The following is a 20,462-nucleotide window of genomic DNA, read 5'->3' as shown; positions in this document are numbered from 1 at the left end:
GGCCCGCTGGCCCTGACTGTCAAGCCGTGGTTGGCTTGCTTTTGGATTGGGTGTTAGGTTGAGCAACTCCAGCGCGCTCGCTCAGCTCAGCTGCGCCAGCGCCAACAAGGCACAATGCGCCAATCCGAGCGCACAGCCATCAACCGCGAACTCATCAAGCAGCTTTCAACTGCGCAACAGGTATGATCTTCCCGAGTCATCTCGCGAGTCACTGCTAGCTCACGTTTTGTCCCATCCGCGTGCAACATGCAGGCGCTCGATCTAGCCAAGCGGGAGCGCGATGATGCCATCGTACAGGCCCGTCGGGCCGAAACCGCCCACATCAAGCGTCAAACTTCGGCACGCGTTGACCAAGCAACCCATGATGAGGTTGGGCATACATCACGTCCTCACAGGCACACGACTTTGGCCCCAACAAGTTGCCCTTACCCCCTCACGTGTGCGCCTGGCCCGGCCCCGGCCAATCTCCGGTGGTAGATGTGTCGGCGCCTGGTTGATCTCGAAGCCAAAGCCATGCAGGCCCAACTCGAGGGTGAAAACTTGCGTCAAGCTCTTCACGATTGCGAACAGCTCGTCGTGCAGCTTCGGACCGACATTCACACGCTCACTCAATCTCGTGAACAACTTGAAGCCATGTATCAAGGTATGTTTGCCACAACCCGCGAGGCAATGCTTGCTGTTCTTTCTCCGCTTGCACGTTCAAAGTTGTCATCTCAGCATCTCACCCGCCAATCAACAACCCTCTCTTGATGTCATATGTGGTCATGTCTTAATGTAGAAAAATGCGTACGTGCAGCAGATCTTGAAGACCTGCTGCGCGACCGGCATGCCGCTGAAACAGCAGCCAAAAATGAGGTTGACCAAAACAACTCAACTTCTGACAATGCTCCCACATAGTTTGCTCGTCCTTGCCACCCACTCTTATGCTCATCACGCTGCATCTACCTTTTCCAATTCTTGCTTGCAAAACAGTTGAGTGAAACACGCTCGGAACTCGAGAGCGAGCGGGCCGCACGTCGGGCTGCTGAAGCCGCCATGGTGCGCATGCAGACTGATCATGCAGCCGCGATCGCTCGCTTACGAGCTCCCACGGAGGTACGCCCGCGAAAAGGGCAAACTTTATGTTTTCCTTCAAGGGCCCAGACCCGAATGCTGGCCCAAAGTGTACTGCCACTTAATGTGTTGAATTTCAATTATCTGATTGCCGCGCCACAACTTCCATTTGGACTGGGTAGAATCCGCAACAAACAAAGACGATCCAGGACCTGCGGGCTTCCATGGAGCGACTCGAGCAGGACGCTGCACACCTCAAGGTACAGACACCACACAGCTTTTTGCATACCCCATAGCCTCTACAAACTTGGAATTTCATTGTGCATGGGTTTCCTTAGGCTGTGGCTGCACGCGCTGAGGAACAGCGTGATGCCATGTCTCAGGACATGGCCGCCACGACTGCTGCCACCGAACAAACCATGAGCGAGCTGCTTCACGAGCTGGCTGAAAAGGATGCCGCCCTGGTGGAATTGACGCAGCAGTTGCATGCGCGACACCATCAGCCACGTACCGGGATGCCAGCATTCTCTGCAGAAGTGGATCACCATTCTGCCACACAACACCCTAGGCGACACCGCACGCCAGGTGCGCAAGGTCGAGAACGCGCGCATCGGCCTGCGCACGTGCCGGATTCTGCAGCTCGGTCTTCGCCAGCAATCAACATTCGCCACGCGTCAGCTTCAGGAGTGAGCGACGATGAAGAGGCAAATTCCAGCTTCTCCGATGACAGCGATGCGACTCACCACGCACACCCTCGTCCAGCTCGTCACTTGGGATCAGCCGCGCATTCGCAGCATGCCACCCCTGCGGCTGCATATGGGCCGCTTTCCGATTCTGAAAGCGACGCGTTACCCCCCGCGTCGTCGCCTAATACAGGCAATCGCCGTACTTCAAAGTCGCTGCGCCGCCAAGGCAGCCGTGCTTCAGGGAGCGACTATCAAGTGACCATGTCTCGTCCGCGGCAGACCGCGCTGTCCCCCCTGACAAGAGCCGAATCTCTGCTTGCCAAGTATGGCACGCCAGGCTTGGCTCCAATTCACGCTGCTGCAGATGGCACCACCGTCATGCGAGCGCACATGGCGCCTCCGACGCAACTCGCAATGCCGTCTTTTGATGATGAGTTGCACGCCATACTCAGTGAATCCCAAGGTCGCTTGCACAAGTACCACAAGTGTTATGGGTCAGAGTATTGCAGCGCAAATGATTCCGGTATCACCCTCGACCCCTCTTCGCCCGTCACCACCACCGGCTCATCACATAGTCTGGTCCCACAAGGCGTCTCTCCCGCTCGAGTAGCAGCTGAGCGGCTGCTTCGGGCCTGTCAGCAACGCAGCTCAACCGTGACGACCAAACGGCTCGTCATGTGATGCTCGTGCACTAGCATCGACCAATGCTTTCCAACGGTGCTTTCTTCCTCCCGCACGGCCAAACAACGCTCTGGCGGGTCCCATGCTTCCTCCGTCTGACTGTAGCTGACCCTGCTATTGACTTTTGGTCCCGAGCTTTTTTCTTCTTCTTCTGCTTCTTCTTTTTTTTTTTTGTTTTGTTGTTGCTGTGACGAGGCTTTCCTGTTTGCCCTGGAGTGCTTCGGATCACACGTGCGAGAGACCATGCCAACCTTCAGTCCTATAATTTATCTTCAAACACCCACTCCCACAACTACACTCCGGGATCACCTGGACAATGAAAAGAAAGATCACGCGTTCTTGGCACAGAAAGGAAGTCCAACAAGAAAATGCATCAAAAGCAACAACAACACAAAGAAGAAGGGGAAGGGAGAAACCAGCAGTCATCATCTGGCCTGTTGCAAGAAACAAGACGATGAGATGGCGCAAGAAATGATGGGCCAAGACCAACGGGGCACAAGAACACTGCTGCTTGGCGGCTAATTCATCAGAGTGGCAGGTGCTTCATCTCGCCACCCAATTCTAGAATGCTGCTGCATCTGGCTCTGCGAACATCTCATGCTCATCAAATCCAAACACGTGTGACTGCGCCGGAGTGGCACTGCTGTATCGGCTCCAAGCTGTTCGGCTGGATCTCAGCGAGACATTGCTGGCTTCCATCGGGCACGCCTCTGTCACCGTCGGTTGGTTGACCACAAAGCGCCGCTGGCGACGATACACGACCATGGCCCCCACGATCAGTGTGACTAACAATCAAATACCACACCAGAATGAACAAGACATGAGATACAACCACCTACAGCAGCAGATACGAGCAAGGGATGCACGACAGCGACGCATGATCATCTTTCCGATAACGCGATTCACGTACCCATAGCCAATGAGGCCAAAATCACAACGAGCCAAAGGCTCGTGGAAGTCAGGCGTTCAGCCGAGTGTGCACCGGTGGCTGGACCTCCCGGGCTGCTTGCGTCAGGCAAGGTGGTGCTCACTGCAGCTTGTGACCAGGCGGCCAACAACTCTTGGCGAGCTCGTCCCACGTATAGCTCGACATCGGCCTGATCTTGCATGTCAGTTAGTCCTGTCTGGAAAGCAGAAGGTAGCTGCGATGTTTCGATCCAAAGAGTTTGGTTGCTCCCCAAGCCGGCGGCAGAAACAAAAGTGCGCAGAGCCACGACAATGCCAGCCTGCGGGGCTACGAGGACGAGCTCGTTGGGCATGGCCACCACGCTCAAAAAGTCATCCGGCATGGTCACCTGAGCCGTGATGGCAGTTTCTGAGATCTGATTCACATGAGAGACAGCATAGACCTTTTCGAATTGGCTCGCACTGTCGCTAAACAGCAACCGAAGACCCTCCATGGCCCCACGTTCCCAAATGGCCTGAGCCAGGGCGTTGCGGGTATCAGCGGCCAAGTGCAAGACCACACGTGAACCGGATAGCGTATGCATTTCAACAACCGAGTCCCCAATGGCCAGCGTCGTCTCCAGGCTGGAGTTGAGGTGCTGTACGAGCAGAAAGCTGGGCACCACAAGACCGTTAAGCTGGCCCGCGGGTACATGAAGCGTCAGTTGACCCGAGACGGGGTCGAAATCGTCAATGTCGGCCTCGAAGAGCATCTCCGCAAAGACATTAGATGAGTTGCTATAAGTGAGCCCACCTTGCTGTGCAATTGCAAGGGCCGTTTCGGCTGCAAAGCGCACAACGGGGCTCAGCAAAGAGGCGTTGACCGCGTCAAAAGAGTAGGCCAGCTTGGAAAAGGTAGCCAAGCTAAAGAGTCGGTCGTCATCCACATAGTCGCCAATGGCCACGGGTACCACAGCGGCGCCAGCAGCCTCGAGGTTGTTGGCTACAGACGGCAATGGCGGCTCGGGTGTGTTCAAAGACAGGCGCCCGTCGCCAAGGACAAGGACGGCAGTTGGGCGAGTGACCGCGCCCTGCACGTATGAATCCGACGCGACGATGGCATCAAACACCAGGTCCAATGCTGCACCCAAGTTGGAGCGCCGAGCTAGGTAGTTGAGCCCATTGATGCCATCAAGCACGCGCACGAGTGATGTGCCATTCGTCAGAGACAGCACTGTGGCTGCATCATCGGAGAAGACTGTAATGCTGATGCGCTGATCAAGGCACGCAGTATCGGCGAAGCGAATCTTGGCCAGGGACGTCAGCAGCGACTTCATGGCAAAAAAGTCGCTGACCGTGATCGTTCCAGAAGCATCAACGACTACGTACAGGTCATCTGGCATCAAAGCGCAGGTCGTCGTTGTGGTCACCGGCACTCGCGTCGTCGTAACAGGCACGCGTGTAGTTGTCGCCGGTGCCCGCGTGGTTGTCGCCGGTGCCCGCGTGGTTGTCGCCGGTGCCCGCGTAGTCGTGGTCATGGGTGGTCGAGTCGGGCGTGCCGTTGTTGTAGTTGCCGGGCGCGTAGGCATCGCTGTCGTCGGAGTGCTTGTGGAGCTCGATGAGCCAGGCGTCGTTGTTCCGGGAGGCGTGCAGAGTTGGTTGACGATGTTGGAGACCACGGCTGCATCCGCTTGAGTGGCATCGGACTGCACGGTCAAGAAGATGTTGTCAGCCGCTCCAGCAATCAGAAGCAGATTGTACACGTTGGCGTTCATCACGTTGGCCACCGTCAATATCTGAATCCCGGTCGCACGGATGTTTTGAGCTACCAGAGTACCCTGGTCATCACTAGATCCATCGGAGAAGAGGATAAATTGACGGGCACCGTTGTTGGAAGTTTCAAGAAGGTCGGCAGCCGAGCTGAGCGCGCTGCCTAGATTGGTAGCTTGACCTTGATATTGCCCGGCTTGTAGGACCAACAAAAGCAGCTGAAACTCAGTCTCATCATTAATATCCAAGAGAGGAAGAGCAACCTGTGCCTGCTGAGAGAAGAAGATGAGACCCACGCTGATATCTGGCTGGGCAAGTGCCAGGCGACGCAGAATTGCCAAAGCTGTGGTCTTGGCAGCCGTAAAATCATTGATACTCATTGCCCCGGATGCATCAATGACAATGACAATGTCAGCGGTCACAGCACACGGCAAGATCAAAGTAGTAGAAGTTGAGGCCATGGTGGTATCAAAAGGAGTCGTGGTGCCATTGTTCATAGGGGTCGTGGTCGTCACATTCGCATTGGGCGTCGTCGTGTCTACAAGAGGTGTAGTGGTTGTGGCGTTTACATTGGGGGTCGTACTAGTGGCATTGACCAGAGGTGTCGTGGTGGCATTGACCAGAGGAGTAGTAGTGGTGGCATTCACCAGAGGTGTAGTAGTAGTGGTAGTAGCATTGGCCAGAGGAGTAGTGGTGGTGTCCACCAGAGGTGTAGTGGTAGTAGCATTGGCCAAAGGTGTGGTTGTAGCATTAGCCAAAGGCGTAGTGGTATCCACCAGAGGTGTAGTGGTGGTCACATTGGCCAGAGGTGTAGTGGTATCCACCAGAGGTGTAGTGGTGGTCACATTGGCCAGAGGTGTAGTGGTATCCACCAGAGGTGTAGTGGTGGTCACATTGGCCTGAGGTGTAGTGGTATCCACCAGAGGTGAAGTGGTGGTGACATTGGCCTGAGGTGTAGTGGTAGGTGCAGTCGTCAAAGGTGTAGTGGTAGGTGCAGTCGTCAAAGGTGTAGTGGTGGTCACATTGGCCAGAGGTGTAGTGGTATCCACCAGAGGTGTGGTGGTAGTAGCATTAGCCAAAGGCGTGGTGGTATCCATCAAAGGTGTGGTAGTCAAAGGTGTAGTGGTGGTCACATTGGCCAGAGGTGTAGTGGTATCCACCAGAGGTGTAGTGGTGGTGGCATTGACCAGAGGTGTCGTGGTGGTATCAACCAGAGGTGTAGTGGTGGCATTAACCAGAGGTGTCGTGGTGGTGGCATTGACCAGAGGTGTCGTGGTGGTGGCATTGACCAGAGGTGTCGTGGTGGTGGCATTGACCAGAGGTGTAGTGGTGGTGGCATTGACCAGAGGTGTAGTGGTGGCATTGATCAGGGGTGTAGTGGTGGTCACATTGGCCAGAGGTGTAGTGGTGGCATTGACCAGAGGTGTCGTGGTGGTGGCATTGACCAGAGGTGTCGTGGTGGTGGCATTGACCAGAGGTGTAGTGGTGGTGGCATTGACCAGAGGTGTCGTGGTGGTGGCATTGACCAGAGGTGTAGTGGTGGTGGCATTGACCAGAGGTGTAGTGGTGGCATTGACCAGAGGTGTCGTGGTGGTATCAACCAGAGGTGTCGTGGTGGCATTGACCAGAGGTGTCGTGGTGGTAGCATTGACCAGAGGTGTCGTGGTGGTATCAACCAGAGTTGTAGTGGTGGCATTGGCCAGAGGTGTAGTGGTGGTGGTAGCGTTCATTTCGGGTGTCGTAGTCTCGATCAGAGGTGTCGTCGTCGTTGCGTTGACGTTGGGTGTAGCAGTTGTATCCACCAGAGGTGTAGTGGTGGTGGCATTTACATTCGGTGTCGTGGTAGTGTCGACATTGGGTGTGGTAGTTGTACCATTCACATTCGGCGTAGTGGTGCTGACTGAAGCTGTTGCGCTGGACGTGCTGCTGGTGCTAGACGTGCTGCTGGTACTGCTGGTGCTAGACGTGCTGCTGGTACTGCTGGTGCTAGACGTGCTGCTGGTACTGCTGGTGCTAGACGTGCTGCTGGTACTGCTGGTGCTAGACGTGCTGCTGGTACTGCTGGTGCTAGACGTGCTGCTGGTACTGCTGGTGCTAGACGTGCTGCTGGTACTGCTGGTGCTAGACGTGCTGCTGGTACTGCTGGTGCTAGACGTGCTGCTGGTACTGCTGGTGCTAGACGTGCTGCTGGTACTGCTGGTGCTAGACGTGCTGCTGGTACTGCTGGTGCTAGACGTGCTGCTGGTGCTGCTGGTGCGCACCTCACCTGACGTTGTTGTGGGCATGGGCTCGCATGTGCACGACAAGCAACCTTGACGGTTGATGAAATAACGCACCATGGCATCAGGTTTGCAGCGGCACACGGGGTCTGTACACGACACGGTCCTGGTGGTTGTAGTCTGTGCAGTGGTGCTGGCTGGTCTGGTTACAGTGGTAGCTCGCGACGTGGTTGTTTCCACCGCGGTACTTGTTGTTGTGATGGCGGGCGTGCGAGTAGAGGGGGGAGATGGAGTCGTTGTAGTTGCGATCGGAAGGCACTGGCACTTCCAGCAGCCGTTGCGATCCTGGAACTCATAGAGCTGAGCCGAGGGCTTGCACATGCATTCTTCAGGCGCAGGGCAGGAAAAGGTGGCGGTTGTAGGAGAGGCTGTGGTGCTCTCCCGGGTGGTATCACTGCGTGGCGTTGTGGTACTTGCAGGCGTGGCCAGGGGTAGGCATTGGCAGCGCCGGCAGCCAGTGGAGGCATCAGTCCATACATGCTTATAGGCATCAGACTTGCAGTTGCACACCTCATCGTCACACGGGGTGGATGCGGACGTAGTGACCGGGCTGCGCGTCGTGTCGCTTGCGGTGGACGTAGTCAATGGAGGCCGTGTGACGGGAGCCGATGTGGTGGTGGTTGGCAGTGGTGTTGGCTCAAGGCGGGTCGTCGGTGGTACAAGCGTAGTTGTTGGGACTCCACCAAACGGTACACACTCAAACATGAGACATCCTTGCGCATTGCGCGTCCATGAAATGTAGTATCCTGGCAAGCAATCCGTGTTTTCAAACAATTGGCATCCATTGGCATCCGTGACTGGAGAATGGGTAGAATGGCTGGTGGCGTGGGGCGACACGGTGCTTGTGCTAGCGGTGGATGCGGTGCTCGCCTCGGTATCGGTGCACTGACTCAGACGTTGAACGACGGTGGCCAACACCTCGTCCTCCTTGAGGACTTCATGCTCATTGGCCCAGATGATGTTGTGCTCACTGGGGGAACTGGCAATGACGGCAAGCTCAGCAAAATCAGTATCATCGCCAACGCCGACGGCCAAGACACGGCACGAGGTGGCATGCAATCTGGGAGCTGCTGCCGCAAGGCGTGCCTTGTCCTGTGTTTGGCCGTCTGAAACCACAACCACTACACACGACCCATCGCGAAACCCAGCACTGGGCACGAGCACGTTGTTGACAACGTCCTCAAGCGCCCGGCCGGTATCGGTAGGTCCATACATGTACGGTATGCTGCGAATGTGCTGTCGGATAGCCTGTTCCTCCGTCGAGGCATACTCTGCAAAGTCAAACATCAAATTGCCATAATCGGCAAACTCCAAGGCAGCCACCCTGTAATATTCACAGGTAGGCAAGTGAGGCAGCATGGGGAAGAGAAGCACAGATGTGACACCGTGCGCATGGTGAATACAAGCAGGTAGCAGCCAGAGTAGAGGCGATCATGCTTACTGAATGTCGTTGTCGGAGATGTTGAGGACCTTGACGGTGCGACTGGCAAAACGGAGAACGTCATCAAACTGCTCACTCGTAATGCTGCCGCTGCCATCCAGGACGAAGAGAAGATCAAAGCTCGTGGGGAGACAAGTTTGGCTCGACACGACACAAGCAAGCATGAGCATGCCCAAGATGGCGCTCAACGAGCGCCGCATCGCGTAGGCCATGCTGTCAGAGATCAGACGACTCGGGTTCAGAAGGTGCCAGAGTTGTTGACAATCACAGCGCCGAGAGCCTGATTAAGGGTCTAGGCCGGATGAGCCAGAGGCTTGGCCGCCCGAGTTCAAGGGCGCTGAAATGGGTCAAAGAGCTGACCGAGGGTGATGGGCGCCAAACTGCCAGAAGCGATACTGTCGGCAACTTTGGGAGGTTTATCAGAAAGCCAATGGTCTTGGCGTGATGGTTGAGCAAAACCGCCTGGACCTCGGGGAAACCCAGGTTTGGATCGGCCGCCGGAAAAACTCAAATGTGATGGCAGCGGCGCGCGAGGGGAGAGGGAGAAAAGCGACAAGGCCGAGCAGGAGTTTGGCAGTACCAGCAACGCGATAAAATACGGTTGAGGCCACCTCGCGGCAAAAGCGAGCGTTGCTGTGACGCTCTGGTGGCAACGAGAGCAAGAGGAGCACCAGGTGCACCCGAATTCTTGATTCCATCGTGTTTGTGCATGGTACATTGGCGTGTCACGGGGACCCCTCTTGCCACTACCACAGCAAAAAAGCAAAAGCAAGCGGTCGGTGACACATAGTTCCGTGCCCTGGTTGCCGGTCTATCCCGCCCGTGTCCGCAGCAGCCAGTTACTACTGCATGCATGCACGGACCCGACTTGGGAAGTACAAGATGGGGGTGCGGTTTTTAGAATAGACGTTGGAGCCATCAGAATTCTTGTGGCGGTACGGTGGTGCAGCGGCGTTTGCTGGCTCGGGGCATCTTTCTTCTCCATTTCTTCTCCGCTCCTTCCTCTCCATAAGTTGAGCAGATTCACGATTGACATCCGTGTCAATTGCTTTGACTTCAAATCTACGCCGGGCCGTACTCCATGTTGCCCTGAGCAAATGACAAGATTTTTCTTTTTGCGAGGGGTCTCGCTGTTTTTTTCCTTGGTTGAAAGTTTGGAAGCCTTGTGTCTGTTCCTTCATTGAGCTCTCCTGCCAGTCATTTCCAGATGAACCGGCAAGAGTACATCCGGATGTACCTGTTTACCTGCTTCCCTCATGCACAAATACCTCGAAAACATCGAAAAAAACCGAAAAATAAACTCTGGGACAATCACATCTGTTGCAAACAGCTGTCCCAAAAAAGTGTTTGTCAGATGAAATTGCGCACTGCAGCGCCTTGGCTGATTCTTGCATCGTGTCGTGGTTCAAACATTGACAGGCTCCTTCTCTGATTCTCCCTCTACATCAAGCTCCATCTCTGAATCTACACTACTTAAGCCTTGAAGAAACTCGGTCTTACAACGCAAAGCCGCTCATTCTCTACCGTTGCCACTCGGCTGACACCCGTTCTCTAGCTGCTCCCGGGCAGCCGACCGCTGCCGCGTGACAGTCTTTGCGAGCCCTTGCCGGCTGTCTCGGGAACACTCGTCCCTTGCCTTATCTTCTCCAGTCTGGTGTGTGCTTGGGGCACGTCGTGTGCACTGGCGCGTCTTGTCGGTGAGAGGCAAACTTCGGTGGGTCGCTACTCGTCCATGACATCCCGCCTGGAATGGGCTCACACGCGCCTGCTTGCAGCACCTGCAGCTCATCAGAAAGATGGCCACCGAGCCTGCAACGAATCCCAACGCCAACGGCATCGTGGCCGAGAAGGCCGTCGATGAGCCGTCTGCTGCGCAGGGCTTGCAGGTGCGCTGCCACCTTGTATCTTTGGACAGTCCACTCGTTTCAGACGCACCTCATGGCTGACCACGCTTGCTCATCTCAATTGCTCACCCATCCCGGCAGCGCTTCGTGGCCGCCAAGCAAGAAATCTGTGATGTCATGGGCCAACTCGAGTATGCACCCCCCTCGCCTGTTTGATCCTCGTGCCCGGACCCACTGGGTGTGCATGTGACCTGAATCGACTGGGCGGCGCTGACTTGCCATCTTCACCTTTGCAGAACCTCGTTTCAGTCAGCCAAAAAGTTTTGCGAGCAGACTTGGGTTTGGTCCAGCGAAACGGCTGATGGCCGTCAGGTGAGTTTGCTTTCACAGACAGGCACACACAGAGAGGCACACGCACACACCATGCGTTCCAGCTTATCGGGCTCCATTCATGTCCGCCCGCCCGTTTCTACAGAGCATGGTTGAGGCGCTGCGCGCTTCCACCGGCGAGTTTGTCAATCGCTGCCAGCAAATGATCCGCAGCGTAACCCGCGAGTCCATGAAGGTGGGTAGTGCCATGCCCATTCAAATGTCTTTCTGCTGTCTCGCTGCCGCTGCTCCTTCTCATCGTGGGCCACGCGCGCAATTCGCATTCCATCTCGACAGGTCGTCTTTGTGGGACGCACTAGCAACGGCAAAAGCACAACCATCAATGCCATGCTGCACACTAGGGTGCTGCCGGCGGGCCCAGGCCACACGACCAATTGTTTTGTGACGTACGCCCAGCTTTGTGCCCGTGGCCGGCCTGCCTAGCCTCCGAACATCATCCTGCTCAATCCTGTGTTTTGCACTTGTGTCGGCTGACTGGCTTGGGTCTGTTCTCTGATGGGCAAATTCTGATGCTTTGCTGCTGCGTAGCTTGCAAGGCAGCGACCAATCTAAAGCTTACATGCAGCTGCCCGGTGATCCGACCCCGCGCGATCTGAAGGACGTCCAGAGTCTCACCGATGCCCTGCAACAAGAGCACGTCCTTCCGCCGGGCCAATCCGTCGAAATTCACTGGCCACGTGATCAGTGCCACCTGCTGCGCGATGATGTGGTCATCCTCGACTCGCCAGGCCTAGACTACGATAGCGATTTCGATGCTTGGATCGATGAGACAACTCGCGATGCCGGTCAGTCTATTGGGGATAATTCCCTGGCTGCCAGTTTATCATTGCTGTGCTCACGCCGGGCTCTTTCGCTCCCACGCCTCCACATACAGACGTTTTTGTTCTGGTGGTCAACGCCGTCAGCACTCTCAGCGGTGCAGAGTCTGGCTTCTTTCACTCAGTCTGGTGCGTCGTCTAGCCACCACCGCCCACTTGCTCTCTGGCCTCTTGGGCCGTTGTGCATCACCACTCCCGCAGCATTCACGCATCTTCTGGTTCACTTTTGGAACAGCAAAACCGTGGCCAAACCCAACGTCTTTGTGATTTTCAACCAGTGGGACAACCTGGACGAGGACGAGGTTTGTCCCACGCACTTGGCCACTCCTTCTGCAACTATTTCAAGCATGCTCTTTGGAAATGCTTCCATGTCGCCCGTGTTCATGCTCAGCTTCGTATCTGCCTCTTTGCTTGGGCAGGCTGATGTCACGGGCGTTCGGGCCCAGCACATGTCAAAAGCCCGGGATCTGCTCGTGCGAGATCTCGGTATCTGTAGCGAGGCAGAACTCTCGTCACGCGTGTTCTTCGTTTCTAGCAAAGAGGTGCTCAAGAGCCGCGCTGGTTCAGACAGCCGCACAACCTGTACGTGTTACACCGCAACCTCCTCGTCCCTGCACGTTTGGCCGAGTTTATTGCACAACAACCCTCACGAGAGCGTTTTGCTCAATCTTTTAGCGTACACTGACCCATCTAGTGCGGTGGTACCCGGCCTCAACACGCATCAATCTCGCGCTAGGTGCGCCTTGTGACATATCTGCAAGCGTTTTTATTGGGTGTGGCGCTACTACACGTGCGTGACCTAACAGCTCATGGCCTTTGGCTCAATGTTCAAAACGCCTTGCAGGGAGTTTGCTGCATTTGAGGATAAATTTGAAGCCGTGATCACGTCCCATGCCATTGCCACCCGTTTTTCTCGGCACATCGACGAGGGTCGACGCATGGCTTCGGTCTTGACCACGGGGCTGCGCGATCTGATCCAACACCTCACCGACGAAGCTGCCCGCGTGGCTGAGCGACTTCATGCCAACACCCGTCTCTTGCAGGACTTGAACCGCCGGTAAGACAGCTTGCACAAGATCGCAAATCCATGAGGATTTTTTTTTGTGTTCAGCGTATGGGGCTGGTCCGCTCACGTGCTTTTTCCACTCTGTTGTGCTGCTGTTGCTTGCGTGATCATGGTCAGTGAGGCCAAGCTCATGGATCAGTGCGACAAGATTATTCAGGATGTACCCGAGGCCATGTACACTGAACTGTTGGATCAAATGCAGGCACAAGTTGTCTTGCAGCTCCCCGAGTACGTGCTTGCGCTGTGTCCATGTCTGTGCCTGGTGCACCCGCCCTCGTGCAGACCACCTCCGCTGGTAGTCTACGGCGACGAAGAAAGCATTCACGCTCAAGCCATTGCTGTCATCACTCATTCCATTGCTTTCCTTTGTATGTCTTTTCTTTCCTCGCTTGCATTGACTTTGATCATTTAGGATCTTGTCCAGTTTTGTAAACGTTGAGTTTGATGCCAACCAGCTGTCGGCTTACAAGCAGGCCCTCACCACACATGTGGAGGACAACCTGCAACAAGGGCTCACGGCCTCATGTGGGCGCGAGATTGAAGAGCGGTATCGCGCTGCTCGTCGACAGCTGGTGGAGCTGACGCAGCAACTCCTCTCGGGACGCCACGCACTGCCAGCAACCGTGGTAACGGGTCGTCGTTACGAAGCCAACTTGGGTCTTGACTGCCGTGGTCTGACGGACACGTTCCATGAGCAGCTTCAATTTGAATTCTCCCTGTCCTGGGGCCGTCTTGCTCCGCAGCTGCTTCCTGACCCCGCTCGTCTGACCCTTGAACACGTGGCAACGGACTTGACAAAGCGCGTGACCTCAGCCGTCCATGACGTGCAACGCCGACACGCCAGCGAGCCAGGCGGATCATCGTCCTCATCGACCAGTAGCCCAAACGTGGCTGCGGCAGCTTCAGTGCAAGAGCCGGAAATGGGTGCCATGGCCCGTCGAACGACCAGCATGATGCTGGACGTGGGCCGTGCAGGGTGGGACATTGCTTCCAACACCCCCTACACGCTCGTGGTTGCGGCCTCTGTGCCTTCAGCGTATCGTATGCTTCGGCACAAGTGGGTGCAATATCTGGTTCTTGGGGCTGGTGTTTCCGTGGCGTGCGCCTACGCCTATGAGCGCCTATCCTACACGCCGTCAGCTCAGGTTTGTCGCGGCGCAGGTCTGCTGTAACTAGCAAAACACCAATTAGCTTCCTGTCGTTTTTTATTTTTATTTTATTTTTTTATTTAATTAAGGGAAGTTTCCCGGTTTTTGCCCTCAATGACCACGGTTGGTTCCCGTCTCGTGCAATATCTCCTTGAATCTTTTTAGGAACGCAAGTTTAAGGAGCAGTTTCAAGACCATGCCGTGGCGCAACTCTACAGTCAGGCGCGTGAGAATACGCGGGCGAATGCCAAGTACATGCGCTCACGTCTGGACGAAGATCGGTCCCTGTTGAAGGAGCAGGTGGATCAGGTCAAATCAGATCTGGAGGTGGACATTGCCGCGATGCAACAGGAACAGCACGCCATTGAGACACAGCTTCGCGACGCACGACAGCTCATCGCCCACTCGACGGAGCACGTGTCACAACTGGACCGCATCGCCAACAACTTTTTTTCGCCCCCGCCCTCGGCGTAGACGCACATGGCTCGCCAAGGCGATGCATTTTTAAAAGTGGCGCACTCCCAGCCACCCGGGCTTGGTTGAACAACAGGCAGGGTCCCCAAGATGCACGCTGTGTGCACGCGGCGTCTTTTGTCGGATGACTTGGTCCTGAGAACATGAAGAGTTGACTTTTGTGTGGTATCACAGGTTCACATTTGTGTTCCGCAACAAATTGCATTCATACGTGGACAAGGGCGTAAGTTGTTTGTTTTTGATGATTCAATTCGGGACTCTGGGGGCTGAGCTCAGCTCAGGAGGATGCACACACACACACACACACACACACTAGGGCCTCTTCGTCACATGTCAATACTCGTCGTCGTCTGAGCTGCTGTCGCGTTGGAAGGCGAAACTCGACCACGAGACGGCTGCTGGTGCAGGAGGCTGGGGTTGGGCTTCAAACTGGTCAGGGCGTGAGACCTTAATCGCGGTTGCTGTCGGTGCGGGACACGCTGTGGGTGTTGGCATCGAGTGGATAGGCATAGTTTTTTTGGCTGGCGCCAGGGCTGGGCTCTTGTGCGGGGGCGCTTTCGATGTTTGGATAACCGGTTCGGTTGTGGGCGCAGCGGGTTGGGAGCGCTTGAGCACCAGTGCTGCGGCGATGGACATTGGCTTGGATGTCGTGGCCGTCGACGCGGGAGGAGATTCGGCACCGTTGCGGCTGTGTGTGACGGACTGGGTTGGCCGGGATGCGTGTGTTGTATCTAGTCTGGGTTTCGGGCGAGAGCAATGAACAGGCGTGTGTTCGCCATCTTTGATGGCATACTGCAGGCGTGGTTGCTGGGCTGGCCTCGGGAAGCGGCGCGCCTCATGATCGAGGACTTCAGCGATTGGATTTCTAGCTTCAGCATCGCGCTTCTGACTTGGCTTGCGAGGTCCCGACTTGCCCTTTCGCTGACGCACGGAAGCGCCAACGGAGGTCAAGTCAAGTGCTACCTCATCGTCGCTTTCTGCATGGTCGGGGCGGTCGTTGCCGAACTGTTGGCGGACGGCTGGTAGAGGTACGCCCTCGGCTGTCTCTGCGAACTGACCCCAATCGATCCGGGGGCCTGTATCTGCGGGCTGCTGTATGCGTGCAGATTCGTCCAGGGCGTCACCTGGCCAATCAGTGTCACTGACATCTGAGCGCACGGCATCAGCCATGGCCCGGCGCATGTTCCATTCTTGCGACACACTCCGGCATTCACGACTGGTGCCTCGGAAAAAGATTTTTCGAAAGGACTGCTTTTCATTGCAAATCGGGCATGTCCAGCGTTTGGCCTAACCCATGGCATGCATGCATCAGCGTCAACCGGCAAGACACGTCTCCACCATGGACTAGCCCTACAGCATGGCGTTCGTGCCTACCTTGACCTCTTGGCGCACCATAAACTGACCGCAGGCAAAGCAGCTGACCACGAGGAACACCTGCCCCATGACAGCCGTGCGTGCTCGCAGTGTGTGTGTGTGTGTGTGTGGACTGTTACAACTGACTGACATTTTCCATAAATTTTTTTTTCTTTGGACTTTTTCTTGATGAGAATCGTTCGGTTTGTGTTCGCATGTATTTGATGTATCTGGTGGTGGCGAGGAGCTATGCTTGGGCTGTTGGTGTGCAGACTGCATGGAGAGGCTTTTATCATGGAGAGGCTTCCATCAAACAGGCTTGAGCAAAATGACTTGTTGGGATGGAGTGTTGGGTCAATTGCACGTAGGGAATTCGAGGGGGCATCCCGATTTAGGCAGCAGCCAAGGTGAGGCGGAGCGTAATTTCGGTGGGCACACAGGCAGACCTAATGCAGAGAAAAGAACCAATATGGCGTCAGCTTGCATTGCTCATAGCTTGAGGCTCATTCAAATAGACCAGCGCGACCCTCTGAGGCAAAAAAGGGAAAACCACAACAAACGCGAGAAGATTCGTAAAATCCCGACGTACGAAGTTTTCAAGGCCAGCATCGTGGCTTCGGCAATGTCCTCGGGCTGGAGCATATTTTCTAAGTGAGGGCATCGATATCACATGAGGAAAGACCCAGGCTCACCGCAAGACCCATGCCCATCTGACTAAAAGAAAAAAAAAGAAAAAACAGCTCAAAATGAGTGCAACGGTGGCAGTCTGTTGCCTCACACCTTTGATGACGCCTTGGACGCTAGCCACGAGCTCCGTGTTGACAAAGGCCGGGTTGATGAGCACAACCTTGATGTTATCGTGGCGAAGGGCCTGGTAGCAGCTCAAACTCCAGCCTGTGACGGCAAAAGCATTAGTCGTCGAGTGAGGCATGATGATACCCGTCAAAGATTTCCGCATCACAAAAATAAAGTCGGGGGCGGGTTTGTACCGCGCAAGGCATGCTTGGAGGCAGCGTAGGCCCCCGAGCTCTGCATGGGTTCCACAGCGGCAACGCTGCAAAAACAGTTCAGCCCAGGATGGAGGCAGAGGGGGTCAGCAACAGCGTGGCTTGAGCTTCTTGCAAGGGCCAGTTGAAATACACGCCAAGTGGGCCGACGAGCGGGGACACACCTGCCAATGTTGATAATGCAGCCGCCACCGCTCTTGGCCATCTCAGGGCTCAGGTAGCGCGTCAGACGCATGGGTGCCCTGCAAGGTTTGGAAGAAAGAAAAACGATGAGATTGAGGGTAGGGGAAGGGCTGGTGTGCAAGTCACAGGGCGAGGCGCACTGACGAGACGTTGATGGCCATCATCTTGTCCCACTCGTCAGGATCGCCTTCCTTGGCGTGACCCTTGGCCATCATGCCAGCGCAGTTGACCAATACCTGCCCAGGGTTCGAGGGTGCAGCCGTATGCGGATTTGCGTGAGTGTGCATCAGTGTGAAGCGAGATTTCAGAGGCGTCGTACTTTGGGGAAGCCATGCTCTCCGGTAAACTTTTCAACTGTAGACTGCACGGCTTGGCCGTCGCTCATGTCGCAGGGGATAACGGCGGTTTTGGCAGCCCCTGAGACGTCCAGTGCATGAAACAGACAACCGCGGGTAAGCTGTCACGGAGAATCGGCACGCAAGCGAGTCGAAGGCAGCGCAGCTTACCTTTGGCGCGGCACTCCTCGGCCACGGACTGGAGCTGCGACTCAGTGCGAGCCATCAGGCCAACCTGCTCGCGCAGGGCAGGGCAGGTGAGTCTGTATGGTGGGCTCACAGAGGAATGCTATCGTTGAGAACGGCGGCTTGACGTACGTTGATGCCTTCACTGGCAAGCACCAGGGCAATCGCTCGGCCGATGCCACGACCAGCGCCCGTGACTAGCGCCCAAGAGCCTATGGGTCGGCGCGCCGACCATCAAGTGAGGGTCTGTGTGCGCATGCAAGCCAGGTCAAGCTGCCGAGTCAACCTGCCTTTGAGAGATTGATTTGCGACGGCTGCCATTGTGCTGTTGGTTCGTGTGAGTGGGACCAAGTTAAGAAAAAAAAATGCAGCCCCAAGGGTTGTCCGCAACGCAAGGAGCCCACGAGCCAGACACCAGTCAGACGCAACCCCCGAAGAAAAGCTTTACACGTTACAAGTTAGTTCCATGACGAGTCAGTCAGCATTGCAGAGCAGCGCAAGGCCTGCTGATAGGGAGCAAGAGGGACTACGGGGCGTGCGATACCATGTCGTCGAGGGCTCCAAGCTCGCATCATCACCCATCAACATCATCACAAAGACGTTTTGTTGGTGTTGATGTTTTGTGTGTGTGTGTGTGTGTTTTGGGTGTTACGCGGATAGGGGGTTTTGAATGTGGAGATCGGATATAATATGACACAGCGCAGGGGGGCGGGGGTGAGGATAGTAGGAGAAGGGTCATTCAATTTACATCGGTTTTGCGCAAAAAACGAGTTGCTAAAAAGGTGCACAAAAGGCACACGCCTGCGCCATGCAAAAATGCACGCGAGGAGTAACAATTTGCACCGGCTCGGGTGATCAAAAACACAGACGCTGTCAAAAAAGCAAGAACAGAACAAGACGCGGGTTGGTGGCGGCGCAAGAGCGCGAGGCGGTTAGGCTTGTTTAATTATGCAGATCGCTTGTCCCAGGCAGCCTCGGCAGCACCGCTGGCAATGGAGCCCACATGGTTATCAAGAACAGTTTCAAGGATGAGGGTGCCACTGATCATCTCCTGGAGGGTTTCCGGAATGAGAGAGTCGATGGGCTCGAGCAGGGGGGTCAGCTTCTCAAGGATGGAGTCCTTGAGAACAAAGGACAGAGGACCGGTCACAAAGTCAGCCAGGTTTTGAACCACGGAGAACTTGGCATCGTGCTCAAAGCTGGCCCAGGTGGCGGCAAAAACGGCATCGTGCTTTTCGTTGGCGGTGGCTGGGTCCTCGTTGATGGCCTGCGTGTAGGTGTAGGCGGCCCGGTCGTAGAGGGCGCGAATGGAGGAGCGCACGTTCCAGGTCCAGGAGTACAAGTCCAGGTACGAGTCAATCAGGTTGGACATGGTCTCGTTGCTGCGGACGACGTCGGGCAGCATGCCCTTGAGGTCCGAGTACTTGTCGACAATCTTGTACAAATAATCAAAGCCGTCATGGTACATCCAGTAGCTGCACTCGGTGCTCCAGCGAAGGCTCTGGTCGGCCGAGTCTTGGGGGGAGCCATCGGCCACCTTTTCCGAGTAGCGCTTGCACTCCTTCTCAAACTCGGGCTTGGGGCCCACGTAGGCGCTGTAGAGGGTGGGGGAAAGGAAGCCAGCCAAAGCAGTGGCCATGGGGCTGAGAACCTTCTCGGCGACGGGGTTGATGATGGGGGTAGCACTGCCGTCCAGTTGACCACAGAGCTTGCCACGGAGTTCCACGATCGGACCAATGGCGGTCTCGAGGCCCTTCTTGACCGTCTCCTTGACGGCGTTGAGGGCTGTAATGAGGGCCGTGAATTGGGCCTTGACAATGCCGGAAATGATTGTCCGGAGGAAGGCAACAATTTTACCGAGGGCGACCTTCTTCATCTTGATGGGGCCGGTGAGGTTGCGGATGGTGGATTCCAGGAAGCGGCGACGAGCGTTGTCGGTGAGGAGGTCGGTGAGCATGTCAGCTTCAGTGCCCGAGTAATTTTTCCAGTAGTAGTACCAGGTGTGGGATTTGCGGGCAGTGTAGGCTTCTTGAAAGGCCTCGTACATCTGGTCATCCTCCATGGTGCGGGAGCTGACGAGCTTGGAGCACTCGGCAAAGGTGATGGCCCACTCATCAAACTGATCCTGGGTCTCAAACTTGAAGAGCCAGCGGCGCTTCGAGTCGTGAAAGCACTCCATGGTCAGGGGCTCGTACTTGTCGTACTCGACGTCACCGATTTCCTCACCAAACTCTTTGGCCTGATCCTGCTTTTGCTTGATCTTGCGACCATTGGGATCCGTCACGACCTCGTAGCCCGAGAGGTTGATGGTGCCCTTGGGCTTTTTGCCGTCCTTGAAGGCCTGCTCCGACTCGTAGTAGTCAATGTTGTGGTCCTTGCGAACCACGAAGAAGCGTTCCTTCCAGTTCTTGCGAACATCGCCGCGCTTGATAAAGGTGGCCGTCTTGAGGGGCTCGGTATCCACCAGGGGTTCCGACTCGGGGCGTTCCTGCAGCTCGAGTGCGGGGCCCTCTTCCTCGCCGGCCTCGTGCTTCTCAATCGCTTCGCCGACCAATTGACCCTTGTAGGCAGACATAAAGTCCTTGCCAAAGTCTGCACGATCAAGGAAAAAAAAAAAAAAGAAGATCCGGCCAAACAATGGAGGCGGGATGAGATAGGGAAGCGAGGGCCACAACAACGATGGTGGGAAAAACACATGCTGGCGAGGCAAGGCATCGAAGAAGAATGGAAGACGAAGAAGAAGAAGAAGAAATCGATCAGAACGAAGAAGGGGCGCGGTCCCGGCGCTGCTGACCGGTCATTTGGCGCTGCGTCTCCTCCTGGACTTCCTTCCGGACTGCGTCGTCAATCATGCTGGCGGTGC

General features: G+C 55.7%; 5 protein-coding genes across 5 annotated transcripts in view; 2 read left to right on the top strand and 3 right to left on the bottom strand.

The window, feature by feature from the left end:
- Nucleotides 1-114: 114 nt before the first annotated feature.
- On the top strand, nt 115-1,743 carry MONBRDRAFT_8110 (uncharacterized protein; the record flags this gene model as incomplete). Its single annotated transcript, XM_001745689.1, has 6 exons — nt 115-180; nt 478-643; nt 779-855; nt 973-1,095; nt 1,392-1,560; nt 1,622-1,743. 6 exons carry the CDS (start codon nt 115-117, stop codon nt 1,741-1,743), a joined length of 723 nt encoding a protein of 240 aa, XP_001745741.1.
- A 1,238-nt stretch (nt 1,744-2,981) lies between these two features.
- Nucleotides 2,982-9,007, bottom strand: MONBRDRAFT_8109 (uncharacterized protein; the record flags this gene model as incomplete). The annotated part of the gene is made up of 3 exons (XM_001745538.1): nt 2,982-3,205; nt 3,331-8,678; nt 8,796-9,007. 3 exons carry the CDS (start codon nt 9,005-9,007, stop codon nt 2,982-2,984), a joined length of 5,784 nt encoding a protein of 1,927 aa, XP_001745590.1.
- Nucleotides 9,008-10,591: 1,584 nt separating this feature from the next.
- Nucleotides 10,592-14,535, top strand: MONBRDRAFT_25320 (uncharacterized protein; the record flags this gene model as incomplete). Its single annotated transcript, XM_001745688.1, has 14 exons — nt 10,592-10,681; nt 10,781-10,830; nt 10,936-11,011; nt 11,115-11,204; nt 11,306-11,415; nt 11,558-11,814; nt 11,904-11,976; nt 12,083-12,149; nt 12,267-12,429; nt 12,523-12,583; nt 12,692-12,904; nt 13,031-13,141; nt 13,326-14,058; nt 14,227-14,535. The coding sequence occupies 14 exons, from the start codon at nt 10,592-10,594 to the stop codon at nt 14,533-14,535; spliced, it is 2,403 nt and encodes an 800-aa protein (XP_001745740.1).
- Nucleotides 14,536-14,868: 333 nt separating this feature from the next.
- MONBRDRAFT_8107 (uncharacterized protein) lies at nt 14,869-17,639 on the bottom strand (the record flags this gene model as incomplete). Its single annotated transcript, XM_001745537.1, has 7 exons — nt 14,869-15,758; nt 16,669-16,782; nt 16,878-16,942; nt 17,060-17,137; nt 17,223-17,314; nt 17,398-17,495; nt 17,585-17,639. The coding sequence occupies 7 exons, from the start codon at nt 17,637-17,639 to the stop codon at nt 14,869-14,871; spliced, it is 1,392 nt and encodes a 463-aa protein (XP_001745589.1).
- A 684-nt stretch (nt 17,640-18,323) lies between these two features.
- MONBRDRAFT_37019 (uncharacterized protein) overlaps nt 18,324-20,462 on the bottom strand; it is a 2,407-nt gene continuing 268 nt past the window's right edge. Inside the window, exons 3-4 of the mRNA XM_001745536.1 lie at nt 20,394-20,462; nt 18,324-20,191 (exon numbers count right to left, since the gene is read on the bottom strand). Of these exons, the coding sequence (XP_001745588.1) occupies nt 18,546-20,191; nt 20,394-20,451 (1,704 nt within the window). The 5' untranslated portion in view covers nt 20,452-20,462 and the 3' untranslated portion in view covers nt 18,324-18,545. The remainder of the gene's footprint in view (nt 20,192-20,393) is intronic.

The sequence above is a fragment of the Monosiga brevicollis genome, genomic scaffold (assembly GCF_000002865.3).
Source record: "Monosiga brevicollis MX1 MONBRscaffold_9 genomic scaffold, whole genome shotgun sequence".
Lineage (NCBI taxonomy): Eukaryota > Choanoflagellata > Craspedida > Salpingoecidae > Monosiga > Monosiga brevicollis.
The sequence above is the reverse complement of the archived record's forward strand: the minus strand, read 5'-3'. Positions and strand labels throughout refer to the sequence as shown.